Source organism: Harpia harpyja, chromosome 11, assembly GCF_026419915.1.
Source record: "Harpia harpyja isolate bHarHar1 chromosome 11, bHarHar1 primary haplotype, whole genome shotgun sequence".
NCBI lineage: Eukaryota > Metazoa > Chordata > Aves > Accipitriformes > Accipitridae > Harpia > Harpia harpyja.
In genome coordinates, this window is record NC_068950.1 from 43,652,920 (window position 1) to 43,667,743 (window position 14,824).

At 39.7% G+C, this 14,824-nt stretch overlaps 1 protein-coding gene across 1 annotated transcript in view; it reads left to right on the forward strand.

Moving 5' to 3' along the window:
• Positions 1-14,824, forward strand: part of CACHD1 (cache domain containing 1) — a 112,425-nt gene that overhangs the window by 52,499 nt on the left and 45,102 nt on the right. The window contains 1 exon segment of the mRNA XM_052801818.1: positions 12,111-12,217. Within this exon segment, the coding sequence (XP_052657778.1) occupies positions 12,111-12,217 (107 nt within the window).

Consider the following 14,824-nt stretch of genomic DNA (forward strand, 5'->3'; position numbering starts at 1 on the left):
ATAAATATTAAAAGCACTTTCTGCAATCTAACTCTGTATGACAGCTTTTCCTTTAATGACAGTGTGCTTTCATCTTTTCTGAAGTATGGCGTTAACCTTTGTTTATATAAGGAGTTAAAATATTCACTGCATTCAAATAAGTGGTATGAATCTGCGTCTGGAGAGAAAGGCCACTTGCTTGTTTTGTGTTTGTTTTGATTGGCATGAAAGCAAGAAATCTCGATAGGGTTAAGCTTCAGGTGGCTTCAAAGAAACGGGTACCTTGCTGTTGGGGTGTGCGTAGATTTGGTGGTCTCAGTGCAGTTCCTGCTGGACAAGGTGCCTACGTAAATTGCCGGCGTATCTGGTGCTCAATGGCCAGACTGTTGGCAGCGTTAGTAGAAAGGTCAAGAATTAGTTGAGGATGAAAACCTTTCTGCCCTCTGATCTCACCATGCAGGAACCGCCAGCCAGCAGTAACACCTTCCAAGCAAGGGGTGAAGAGAAGGAGGAATGAGGAGATTTATAACTGCCTTGGCAGTATTGCATAATTTTTCACAGAAAAAAAAGAGGTCTGCTCTTAGTCTGGAAACTTTCATGAATTTCCTTTCACTTTGTCCTCCAAAATTACTTAGCTTGGAAGTCCTTTAGAAATTCCTTTACCTGTGGTGGACTTGCATAAGGACCCTTCACAGTAAGTGGTTTGAAAAACAAACTGGAGGTCACAGCTGGCAAAGCAGAGGTGTGAATTTTCTCTCTGTGGAGCTCCTCACTGAGGCTCTACAATGTGATTCTCATTATTTAGTTACTTGGATGATAATATTAAATCTGCTTAAGTGGTTACCAGAGCAGTCTATCAGTCTGCAGGATCTTCCAGACAGCACTTCAGCAAGACTGGATTGAGTATGTATGGTTGAGAACAGTGGCTTATCAGATCATCGGGAATATACCCACTGCCGTCTTTAGGAAATTGTCTGCAAGTCATACAAAGAAAGAATGAAAAAACATGTTTTCCTTTTGAAACTTAACTTCCAAGTTGTTAGTGCCGTGCTTTGTTAGTTGCCTGATTTGTCTAAATGCTTCTGCCATCATTCCATTTGTTGTTTCTCCCCCTTCTGCCTCTCCTGCCTGCTGCTCTTCCTTTCAATTTCCTTCTCTGTAGCATCTCCTTTCTGGGAGATTCCCTGTTTTGGTTAAAATGTCAGAGGAAAAAAAGCTAATGTTGATATCCAAGGTGGTGTTACTGGGTCTTATGTTTGACACAAGCCTGCTAAAGGGGAAAGTAAAATGGTTCACATGGGCACAAGGTGGTTGTTCCTGAAAAGCCGGGAGGGTACCAAGCACCGTTTCCCTGTTGAGCATCAGCTACTTCAAAACCTATCCTCACCTCCCTGCCTCTCCAGAAAAGAGATTAATTTTTAATAAAAATCTCAGAATGAGATAACTTTTTTTTTTTTGAGCAGAAGCTTTCCATCGAAATGAGATTACATGCTCGTCAGGATCCCCCTTGGGCACTTCTAGGCCTGGTTCAAAGGGGTGAAACAGCCAGTGGGGTGAGTGTCTTTGCAGGCAGATGTATCTGAAATCACCAGTAGCTTTTTTTTTTTTTTTTTTTTGTCCAAAGGGATACATAAACTGAGATTTTTGACAGAAAATACTAAAAGTTAAGATACCTACCTTAATGGTCGGATTTTGGACAACTGGAACATACATATGAGTGTTTGAATGTGGATTTAGGAATTATTTTTGAAACACAGACACAAGTATCTCCCACCTGGATATTGTGATCATATTTTGAAGGCTACTGATTTACTTGAACCATTCCATTATTAATTTTTGGACTAACTTGCTCTGGCTACGAGGAGGCCTGCACTTGTGAGAAGTTAAATTGGATGTGCTATTGCTGGTGACAGCTTATCCTTGAAGTTTAAAAGATGTGTGTTAGTGTTGGGCAGAAGAGCGCTGGTGTTAGAGCAACAATAATTAGAATAGTTTGGTTTAGAGCATTTATTAGCTGCTGCTATAGAAGAGGTCACATTGAAGACAACACAGATTTGTCTGTGCTATTTGCTGTTTTCAGGAGATACTTTGCTTTAGATTGTACCTTGAAAATGCGTGTGTCCTTAGGGCTATGGTTTTTCTTTCAGGAGGGTTGTGAAATATTTGTGTTACAACTGCTTAACTCTGTGTATTTTTTTTCTTGGTGTAGGGAGGTGTTTTGTCATGTGGTCTCTTTACTTGAGTAAACATTTGGCGCAAGAACAGTGTCAGAAGCACATTATCTTCAGGCTATATTTTTAAGGTAGATTTGAAGGCCTGTCCCACAATATTAAAGGCTCTTTATTGCATGCTATTCAGCCTCGAAATGCACAGTGACATCTGAAAATCTGAAGGCACTTCATGCTGTCATTTGATTCTTTCATCAGCCTTTTACATTGCTGTCTAGCTCACTGGCATTGTGTTGGGAATGCAGCAAGTTTGGGTTGGTTTTGGAAAAATTATGTGGGGAAAGAGATGATGAACATTGTGTAGAGAAAGGATTCCCCCCCCCGGTTTTTTTAATGGCTTGGTATCTTTAGTTTATATTTGTTGTTAGCATTAACAAAATTATCCCTGTGTGGGCTTGTGTTTGCTTGAATTTATCTTGAAAATCTGAACATTGGCTTAGAAGACCATTTGCCATGTTGCTTGAGATAAGCTGTGAGAATACCGCACCTGGTAACTATAAATAAATAATACAAAATAGGACTAGCAAAACACAAATGGGGATATAAAATTAACCTGGCGTTTAAATTGCTTATTTAGTTGAGTAGTGAGATATGACAAGGAGAACAATTTTTATTTTCTTGCTGTTGTGTGGTGTTGGCTTTTACAGTGAAGAGCCCAAATGAGTATGTGTCCATGCGACTCTGGTTCCAATTCATAGTGACTAGTTTGGAATAAAACTAACAGCCTGACTGTACTTTCGGTTGCTATATTGTACCCAACATGTACTAGCCTAACTAGTATAAGTACTAGCAATGATGTATTTGTTCTCCCCACGAAGGTAGGTTTGTGCGAATGGAACTACCTTGCTTTGGAAAGTGATGTAAATAAATGAATTAGAATATGCAAAAACAACTTGATGAGGCAGTGCAGTTGGTGGCCATTGAGTGGTTTTAGGAAGGGATTTTTCCATAGGCCTTAATTCAACAAACATTTAATTGCATGGTTATGCTCATCTGGTTTACTAAAGCATTTAAACGTGCTCCTGTAAATGGAAATTAATCATACGCTTAAGTGTATATGCAAGTACTGTGAAGTAGAGCTGGACTGCTGAATTGGAGCAACGGAGCCAGGGCTGTGTGTTTTTCTTTAGTTTTTGCTGTTCCTTTTTTAAGATACAGCTGTTTGCATTTTCAGTTCTACTTAATCAAGGTTTTGGAATGGAAAAACCATCATGGCAATGGAGGGAGAGACAACAGTTGAGAAGAGCAACCAGAAAGCATAGCTTTCAGACAAGCTTAGAAGCGGATGGTACGAAGATCCGGTATCTGCCCTGCCATCTGGGCTATATTTGTGTCCATGGGGCAGAGCCTGGAGACTTGCTCCTTTTCGCAGGTCTGTGTGCCACATTTGGGAAGGGTCCATAGCAGTTGAGAAGAGGCGTTGCTCCAACCAGACAGAGTTAATATGGGTAAAGGGCTCCAAGCTTTTAGCAAAACGGATGGATAAACTGATGGGAGATAAGGAAAATGGATGCCAAGTGACATGCATCTTCTAATCCTTGACGAAATCCCTGCTGGAAAAATAAGGCTTTGTGTTGCCTCACTAATAAAGGCTGCTGAAGCTGCCATGAGAAACAGATTTCATGCTGTCTTTAGACATTCCCTATCATGATTCAATTGGGTGGTTATTTACAGGACAATGTTTTAATTAAAGTATCTTGCTTCTTAAGAGGATAAATACCTTTGTACACAAAGACAGTGTCTCCTGTTGGTCATGCATGAGATGCTTCATTCCCAAGAAAGCCCTTGGTAGGTCTTTAGGAAGTCTTGGAACTGAAATGGCCTGATGTGTGTGGGGTACAGATGGGGCTATAGCAGTGTCAGCAAGAGGGTAGGAGAAAGAATAAACTGTTTACTTATCAGAAGTACTGAACACCTGCAGCTTCCCTGCACCTTCAGTGGGAACTTACGGGATACGTGTCAGTTGTGAAAAGTGTATAAATAGGGACTTAAGAAATGAGTTTGGGGAAGCAGGTTTGGAAGCATTAGCTTTGCGTGGGGCTGTAACTTTGCAGGTCTGCGTAGTCTGACTTGGGAATGACGACTGAAACAGCTTTCCTCATAAAGATGGTGTTGGACTGGATGGCAACATGTAGATCAAATAGGTGTTTTATACTGAATATTTGGAGATGAAAGAAACTCAAACTCTTTCCGCACAGAAAGAAAGAGTAAGTCTGATAATGTGTGTAATGTTTGAGTATTCGTCATCTATCTGGTATACAAATGCCTTTTTCAGGAGAAGCTGTGATCGGTGCTAGCTGGCTCTTGTAGGAGACTTTCAGAAGTAGCTTTATATAGTTCCAGTTTTGCCAGTTAAGTTCAAGTTATGTTCGCACGATAAGTACACGTGAAGACGCAGTTGCAGGTATGTACTTCACAGAATCGGTGCCATAGAGTGCACTCCAGGAGTTTTCTCGACACAGCAAACCCCTGCATATCTGCAGTAAGATTACCTTCCATGAAAAATGTAATCTTACTCAGATTGCATTTGTGAGGGAACATGCAGCTGCCTGTGCAGCTTTTCCAACAAAAAAACCAGAGACGATTAAAGGGAGACAAAAAAATCTTCCCTAACCCAGTCTTGATCTTCCTCCTCCTCTCCTACCCAGTTTTAAGACCCATCACGCTCTGATGTGCTACAGCATTTCATGTCCTCGGGTGTCTCTGAGAGAAGGTAGGAAACAGTTTCCTTGAGTCGCCTGCAACTGGGACCTGAGCAGGGAGAGAAGGGCAGAGTCGCAGCTCTGGGCAGCCGCCCCGTGTGGTGCCTTGCTGCTGCGGGGGGCGGCATGGCTGACCCTGGTCCCCCGATAACACTACTCCTCCAGACGGGACGTGAATATACACGTGTGCTGGTGGAAACATCCCCCTTTCTTTTTGCTTCTACCCTGGAGGACAGAAATAAATTTCAGTGCTGGTTTTTATGGAAAGTTGTCACGGGTCTCCAAAAAATGTACGTTTAGAGGCACATTCCCATTCATTAATGCTCTTGCTTCTGCTGCTAACATACATGTTTCAAGGCGGCTGGAAATCTTATTTTTGTTCTTTATTTAACTATGCTGATAAGAGTTTAGGGAATGCATTTATCTAAATTTGTGAAAGGAAATGGAATGGGGAAATATTTGTTGGTGAAACATACTACTTGGCAGTGTTGCGTTACAAACATTAATAGAGCTGTTTGAATAAGTGAGTTTACAAACCTGTTTTTGGAAATCATTTACTCCCTGACTGTGATACCGCCTTCAGAAGTGGTCTGTTTTTCTCATTTTTAAACAGATGGTTAAATATTTGCTAATGCAGTTCAATTTTATCACAGCTCTTTCTACGTTTATCTTTCCTCTCTGGAGCAGTTAAGTGGGAGATAACGGGAATCCCATTCAGTTCCTTCAGTTGCCACAATATCTGAAGAGCTGCACTTCCAAAGGAGAAGTGGGTGGGCCACTCTGAATTAAATTTAAGATGTATTTGCTGTACTTGCAGAGTATTGGACTACAGTAATGCATGTGGGTTTCTAGAAAATGTAGGGAGTGTGCATAGTGCTAGTCTTGGCATGACCTTGTTTTGTCCATAAACTGTAGCAGGTATTTAGGAAATTGCTCTCTTGGACTGCTGCTTTTACTTTGTAAATGTGGCCGAGTTCCTCATCAAAAAGTGGGGTTTGGAATAGTTTGTTACTGGGTTGCAGTCCTCCTTCCAATAATAGACTCGCTCTCAGATGTAAAGAAAGTGTACTTTGACTTTTTCAAGCAGTAGTTGAAATAATTGGAACAACTTATATGCCTTGCCAGAAGAAACTGGTTAACTGAATCATCAGTAGCTTTCTCTTGTTGAATTTATTCATTAAAAAATTGTTTTCAAACATTCTGTTTAGATGCAGTGGGAACCATATATTTAATTATTTATTTAAGTATGTAAAATATGAGTTATAATCTTGCCTTACAATCCAGAAAGCATGCCTAGTTGTGAATTTCAAAGGAAATGCTGAATTTTCAATGAACTTACGTAATTTCATTTGCATACTAAAATCGGCTTTAAATTTATATGAACGGAAAGGGAGGGAAAGAAATGAGTCTTAAAAACAATGAGAACCCCTCGGTAGCTGCTCAAGTGTCATTTTTATACACAGCTCCCTCATTTTTCCCTAAACTGAAACTGTACAAAAGAGGTTGATTTACACTGTAAATTCAGGCTGAACAAAATCCAATTGGAGCTCACTTGAGCACTGTTTTGATGTAAGATTCAAAGCTTCTGCAAATTTATTTTATCTTCTACACTTGCTGATCTCCTGCTTGTAAATCCTGTTGAAGGAGAATAAAAATGAGTGCAGCCTGATGGGAATTTAATGTCTGAAGTTCAAAGCAGTTTGCACATCAGAGCAAACGTCAATCAAATGAACATCTTGCAAGCTAGGCAGGGAGCGCATTTTTCCATGGGGAAGAGATCAAAGTGGGAGTCGCAGCTCTGTTTGCTCCCTCGGGATGCAGTTTCGATCGGTTGTTCATTAAAGTGAATCCAGAAGGAAGGGCTTTTTAGAGAGAGGCAGGGAAAGGGGGATGGGGTGAGTGGGCCTGTCTTGAACCTGAATTTCAGCCAATGACTTTTGCTCTTGTTTCAGTAAGTACAAAAACTAATTACACCTAAATACAGGGTTTGTTGCGTTTTTCTGGTAGGGATTTTGGAGGACTTCCTAAGTGTGTGTTGGCTGTGGTGTTACCACTTGGAACATTTTGGGCCAAATCTCATAGGAGACCTCAGTCAGCCATCACTGTTATTGTCTGCCTCTTAGCGTTGCTGCTGGCAAAAGTGGGATACACTGGTAAAAATGAAGTCTCCTTTGTGCAGAGAAAGGGTGGTGATCAATGCTTGTCTGCAAATCTTAAAATATTCAAGTTTTTGTTTAACTTCTTCTGAAGCAAGTGATGAGAAGATTTGTATGGTTTGAAACTTGTATGGAAAATGTGCAAGGTATAAATACGTCGTAGGAAAGGTAAAACCAATAGTTACAGCCAAGAATATGAGCATTTACTGTACAAGCCACATGGCAGTGTTGAGGCTTTAGTTTTAGTTGTTGGTTTAATGGTGAAGATTGGCAAATAGGTTAATAGCACATTCTTAATTGAGACGACTTAGAGGCACCCAAAAGAAGCACGTGGAAAATTCTCCAGTGTATTTAAAATGATCACAAATATTGCAATGTAAATTTGCCACAGTACTGCCTTTGCCCAGTTTCTGGTCTTGGTTTTCTGAGGACGTACCTTTGCAACGGGAGCTGGTCACTTCTCAAGATCTTTGTATCGTGGAACCAGTCACGCTTTAAAAATATACTCCATTGCAAGGTGCAAAAAGTTAGTTTTAAGGCAAACTGCACCTGGAAAGAGATTCGAAGTAGATATCCCACATAGCTCAGTCTGGAGCAGTCCTTGCTCTAGGATCCCAGGTCTGTCTGAGGGCTGGTCTTTAATTTATGGGGTTTAAAACAATTCTTCTTCTGCATATTTTATTTATATAATTCTCCCATTAACTGTATTCTCTTTTTGCTACTTGTGTGCTGTAGGAAGAGAAGGGAGGGGTGGGCTGGGCTGCAGTAATTTTCAGCTTTCCTTTTCCAGCTCTGCTGCAGATTATTTAGGCATCCATGTCTTCATTTTCCTGATGGGTAACATAATACTTACTCACTGAGAAAAGCTGAGGGACTTTGTTGATTTTTGCATTAAAGTGCTTTGACATGCTCCAATAAAATTACAATGTAATTAGGGTGTTTATAGCTGAAACACTGATCCCCTTGGCCCGTGGCGATGGGTTTGGGGCTGCAGGAGTGCCCGTGGCAAGGCAGTTGAGGATGATAACTTCATTTTTGCTTTCCTAGAAGGCATGCCAGAATTGGACCTGGTGTTCATCTGCTTGAAACCCCATCTTAATATCTATCATGGCTGAGACTCCTGAAATTCAGTTTGGCAGCTTTGTGTGTACGAAGTAGTGATGTGGCAATACGCTCAACATTTTGAATCAAGATACATACAACTTCTCTGTCAGGTAGTTTAAAGCGAGTAGTTTGGGTAGCGTGAGAACTGCATGTCAGGATGTGCATATCACTTTGAGTGAGTATGAGCGGTGACTGTTGGCATAAAATAAAATCAGAGCAGAGGAAGATTCCAGATGATTTTGAATTAAACCTCAGCATTTACTGCCCGTGTTCTGAGACATGAATAATATTAGCTGCTAACAAGGTATCCTGTTGCCATCGCTAATAGATTTTGATGGGAGCACTGGGACAATTAGCTAACATCCTGAAAAGTCATTATTTTTTCCCGAAGAGTTTGTTCTTTAGTATTGCTTGGAAATATTTCTTTAGCATGGAGATGTTTAATTTGCAGTCTCTCGCTCTTCTCCGTCTGGTTTTGCCCAAAGATAAACATGGTTTTTGTGAAACCCATCCTTCATCAGTCAATCTTAATCTTGAGATTCTTTAGCCAACAAAAAATCAACAACATTTTTGCTTGGTTGGTAGGAGCTGTAATTTTTTGAAGTGGTTATGTTTTAATGGGGATAGGAAAAGCCACAGCCTTGATCCGAGAACTACGTTCGTGTGAAATGTCAAGTCTTTTCCTCGATGGAGAGGACTTTGGGGAGTTTTCAGAGAGCAGGTTGCCAAATAATTTCGACAAGCATCTCCCGGCAGAGTGGATGAGCCCATGCAGAGCTCCACGCCATCACGGTGTGGCTGCTTTTCGTGTCGGACATAGTGTCCCTTCCTGATCTTGCAATCTGGTGGTGGGGCGGTCTGATCAAGAGGACAGGAGACCTTTCTATCTGTCTCTCCATCCGTTTTTCTCTCTCTCTTCCTTGCCATGAAGAACAAGGATAATGCAGAAGATCATCAAAAGCTCTTTGCCCCTATCTGAGTCTTGAACCAAAACACCAGCGCCCGATGGAGTGCTGTTGATTATGCTGTTTTGGATACAATACCAAAAGCACTGAACATCTGTGTCCAATAAGGAACCCACAGTACTTTTTGTAGAGCAAGGAATTTAGCTGCCTGTTCTTGTTCCCGCTGTATATGGCATTATTCACTTTGCTCATCACTGAGTGGTTTTGATGTGTTGAGCAGCTGCCACAATTAAAGATGTTTCTCCAGTGAAGAGCAAGTTCATAATTGCGTGTGTTAGGTGGGGATGGAGGAGGGCAAGCGGAGTTAAACATTTGTGTTTATGTACGGTAACCCGACTATGTCAAAAGACTGAGGTATGTAAAATACTTGTAGAGATGAGAGAGAGAGAATTTGTGTACAGAATGCGCTGGGACTCCCTGACGCAAAAACTTGCACTCTCCATCTACATTTGTGTCTATATAGTAGAAGGTTTGCAACTTAAAAATATACTTTTTTTGTCCCAGTATTTATATATGTATATAAAAAATATTGGCCAAAATTGATAGAGCTATGTTTAAACTGCATTCATTCTACATAATTTTTAAAGCGTATGGAGGGCAGTCAACTATTTCCAAATATATGTGACACTTCCCCACCCCCACCCCCTTAAGTCTAGGTTTGAGAAGAGATCAAAAAATGTTGGTGCCTCAGTAACTCTACCTGTTCAGTCGTAGTCTCATCTCCTTTAAGAATAACACAGTTAGTTTAAGATGCAGGTAGTGTTTATGGATATAGATGAAACTAGTTTTAAAGCATGCCAGTTTAAGGAAGCATTGTTTTTATTGATATTTCTATGTGGCAGTGAAGATGGTAAAATTAAGCAGTTAGTAGTCAATAATGATCACTTTTTGCATATTCAGAAATTCAGTTTGATTAGAGCTTCTTCAAATAGAGCCTCTAGTCTGATGAGCTCTAGCTATGTAAAATGAGACTTCTTGTGACTCTACAAGAATCATAAAATTTAATCTGATACTAAGACCAAAGAAGTCAGTGTCTGAGGTTTTGTTATGCATTTGCGTAAAAGAATATTTTACTTATTTGTAATTCAGAAAATCATTAAGGAGTTTAATAGTAAGTTCTTGGGAGATTACTTCTATACTTGAAGGGCAAATTTCTAAGCTTGTGAAGGCAATGCTGCACTCTTCACTCATAACAGAAGTTAAACCTCTGCTTTAAGCAAAAAAAAAATCAGCCTGACATTAAATATGGTTATGCTGGCATGAATCATGAACAAAAGGGAAACTCATGGCCTGTGTGTGTAACAGCAGTACTGCTCGCAGTGAGCTCCAGCACTCCCCTCATGAGCATTTGTCTGGGTTTGTACTGCTAAAATGTCTGAAAGTGGATCCAGTCACCTACAGGGGTGATGATCTTAAGCCTACTAACACATATTTTTCTTTTTCTTAGTTAGTTTTCACTTCAAAGTCATAAAAAGTTTTTCTATGTCCGGCGTGCGAAGACCCCATAAACTGAGAGATGGAGGCTCTCAGCAAATCCTGCATCTGGCTGAGTGTGGGCTGCTGCAGCTACATCCCTGTAGAATGAAATTATTTTGAATTGGGCTAAAGGGAAATATATTGGATTAGGAGAGTTTTAGTTTGCTTAAAAAGACTTGCTTCCTGTGGTCATAACTTGAAATTTCCTTGTGGTAACCAGTTCCATCTGTCTGTGGTTTTTGTTCCCGCTAATTGTTGTTTTAAGGGGATGATTTAGAAGTGCATTGTTTTATTGTCTGTGTCTATGAATGGCAAGTACTCTGTAAGGACAAAATCAGAAAATCAGCGTCCTTCCATTCTTACTGAGCACCATATTTGCTGAAGTAGTTGTAACTTACTGGATTTCAGTTTCTTAATTAAAATCTTCAACCAGAAGAACAGTGCTTGTTTTTCATACCACTTTTGCTCGCAATATTTTGGGCCTCCACTATATGACAGCATATGTATGTGGGTGTGTTGGTATGTGTACATACACGTGTGCGTATGAAAAAATGTAACGTCAGTTTAAGCAGTGAAGTGTAGTTGACAATAAGCAACTAAGTAAAGCACCTTAAGCACAAATATAATGTGCATTGAGCTAAATGAGAAGTATTAGAATGGCACTGGGTGAGTGGTATATAGATGTATGCCAGTGATTGATGTGCCATTAATATTAAGTAAGTTGGTCAGTATCTTTTGATATAGCTGTTTTTTGTGTAATTTACTGTTTTAGTCTTGACAGTATTGAACAAACTCCTACTCTGCCCAGTTTCTGTCCAAGACTTGTTTCCTAGCAGCTTTCATGCCAGAAAGGCTAGTTAAGGCTCTTAGTCCAGAACGGGATGTTACGCAGACCTCGCTTGCAGTTTGTTGTAATTTCTTAGAAATAGGTTGATGATACAAAAATTTTTTGATAGGAAGTAAATAGTTTTTTGAAGTACTAGAATAGTCACACCGTAAGTCAAATGTCATCAAAATGTTCAAGGTCACAAAAATGTTAACAAATAAAATTGGCCTATGTAAATGATACAAAACTATTTAAGTCCTTGAAAGCTTCGGAAGTGTTTACAGTTATTTATAACCCCTTAAAACCCTTTTTATTTAAATTTTGCGAAGGCATTGGTTTAATTATATTTCATTGTCAATAGAACTATGTGCTAGAATACTTTTTGCATTAGACTTACAAATATATTTGATCTCTTATGATCCTCTTTCAAGATATACAGTGGAGGGAAATGCAACATATCATTGTAGAGAGCAGATGCAATCCAGCCGTGAGGAGCGTATCCCTCCTAGTTCTGGGTTTCACAATTTTTCCTGGACCCTTAAAATATGTATAATGTTAGAGTTTCCAGAATAATTACTTTTCACTGAAATTTCAAAAAGATGCGTTTCCATTGTAAATGCTGTGTAGGTTTAATAGATGATGTTAGATTGCTAATCCTGTTGTTGTCATTTCAGATTTGATGGAAATTTTAACACTAACGTTTCTAGAACTATTAGCTGTGATAGACTGTCTACCACTGTCAACAGCAGAGCCTTCAATCCTGGACGTGACTTAAATTCTGGTAAGTAGTATAATTTGGGGTTTTTCCTTCTGTTGTAGGTTGGGGGTTTTTTCCATTAGACTTTTAACATTTCCTTGGCATAGAGAATTAGCGTTGATTGTCATAGCAACAAGCTTTTATTTCTCCTTGAAACTGTCACACTGCTCTTAATTTGAGATTTCATGATTGAAAGATGATGCCTAAAGTAATGTCCTTAGTCTTAAGTACTTTATAAAAATGTCATGAAGATTTTATTCCAGCCTACCGTGGATAATTTTGTTGTGGTTTATGCACTTTTTATTTCTTCCTTTTTTTCCAAGGCACTTTCCTTCCTAGGCCTGTCTGCTTTGGCACCAGTAGTGTCAGCTGCTGAAGGGACCATGCAAAGAAGTTTCTCTGATCTTCTTAGCTGAGTTCAGTTAATGTGAGGCTGTGTTTGCAGCGATATGCAAAAACTACAAAATATAAGGACATCCTAAAATATTTCCTTTCTTTGTCTTGTCAGGGCATTTCCGTCTTGACAGTCAGTGCATTTGCTTGATACATTTAAAGAGCTAGAAATATGCTTAGAACCAAAATACATATGACTTATCCCTGAAAAATTCAGCTTTTGGTCCTCCAGTGCAGCAAGGTTTTCTTTTTTTGCATCCTAGGCAACTTAAATTAATACATGGCTTTCAGGTTTTTTTAGTCACAGTTTTGTCCAGCTGATCCATCTTACTTTTCAACTTTTTATGATGCCTTAGTGTTGTAAACTAGAGAACACTATAGACTTTGGTTGTGGATTTCATTTAGCATAAGTTTTGGCGTTTTTTGTTTGTTGATTTTTTTTTTTTTTTGACAAGTAATGCAGACTTGAGAGAATATTTTTTTAATTTTAATTTTCATGTGGTTTTTCAGAATAAAATACTGATCTATTTTTTTAATGTGACTGATGAAGTGGCAGACCCACTATTCTACCCTCACCATGCACAGAGCATTTGTGTATCTTGCAACAAATAGGATGAAAGAACCCCAAATTTCTCTCTAGCCTCTCTTACTGTGTGCCTTCTTATAGCTTTGCTTTCTGGATTTCTAATGAAATTTTAAAAGAAAAAGTAAAAACCAAAAGCAAAACGAACAGTCCCCATAGGTTCCTTTCCATCCCATCCACTGTATACTACGTCTTGAATGCAGGTGCTGTCCAGATAAGATAATTTCCTGACTTATGTCTCATCACTGTAATTTGTGTAGTGTTTTCCATCCTAAAGGTAGGTAGTCTTTGTTCACTTACTATGATTCACTGGGCTTTTTTATTTTACTTGTAGGGTCTCTCTTTATTAAAAAAAACCAACCAAACAAGCAAACAACTTATTAAAATAATGTATAAAATCACATGCAGTTGTTCATTATTCAAAATAATTTTTGAAAGCAAGTTTTCAGGCACTGTTATAAAAGCAAAGCATTGAATGGATCAATGTTTTTAAGTAAAAAACCCCATTCTTTTTCTACTGCAGAAGATGGGTGTAAAAAAAGTATTAATGAAATATTCCTTCTTCTTGAGTGGTGGAAAACAAATAAACTATAGTTTCCCTTAAACATTTTTTAAATTTCTGGTTTGAATTCTCACAGAAACAAAGTGAGTGCATGTTCAAGCATCTTGCAGTCCTGGCTCAACAGTAAGACTTGAGTGCCTCCTCTTCCCTTGCCTCGGGCTTGAAAGCTTCCTGATGAAAGGAGTAGCTTCAAAAAATGGCATTGGCAGAGAAGGGCAACAGAAGAGAAGAGGGAATTGAGTGATAGCAAGAACAGGGACGTGCTTCAGGATTTATTGACAGCAGACTCCTCTGGCTTTCCTGTTAGCAGCTCTCAGAACACACAGCCTTTGGGGGAAATTTTTTTATTAGTGAGAAAACGCCTGTAAGAGAGAAATGGAATGGAAAGAGTGGATTGATGCAGAAAAATGAGATGGAAGCAGGTTTATTTGAGAAACAAAAGTTGATACTTGGTACACACCTAGTGAAATAAGTTTTCTGTATGTGAGCTACAAGGTATACCCTTAGTCCTTGCTTCCTTGTGTGAAGGTGTTCGAAAGTGTGTGAGATGACAGTTCCCAGTTTCCCTTCCCTGGTCCTCAGCTGAGAACATCTAAACCATGTGAGCTCCACCACCCCAGGCACGGAACAGGAGACTGGTGTGGCTTCAGGGAAGGGTTGCTGCCAGGAGGGTCAAGCAGAATCATAGAATCATAGAATTGTTTAGGTTGGAAAAGACCTTTAAGATCATTGAGTCCAACCATCAACGCACTACCACCATGCCCACTAAACCACGTCCTGAAGTGCCACGTCTACGCATTTTTTGAACACCTCCAGGGATGGTGACTCCACCACTTCCCTGGGCAGCTTGTTCCAATGTAGAATCATAGAATAGTATATGGAATAATGCTGGTGCGGAGCTGGACATTGCCCACATGCAAAGCAGTGTCCTTGTATCACTGCAGAAGTATTTGGGGTTTGGAATAAACTGGATGTGGGAAGGCTTAGGGGCAAGAGGCTGGGTGTTTGTTTTGTGGGTGGAGGGTATTGTGTTCGTGGTATCTGTAGCGCTTATGTAGTCACGGGCCATGACCTGTTGTGCCAAAAAAGCAGT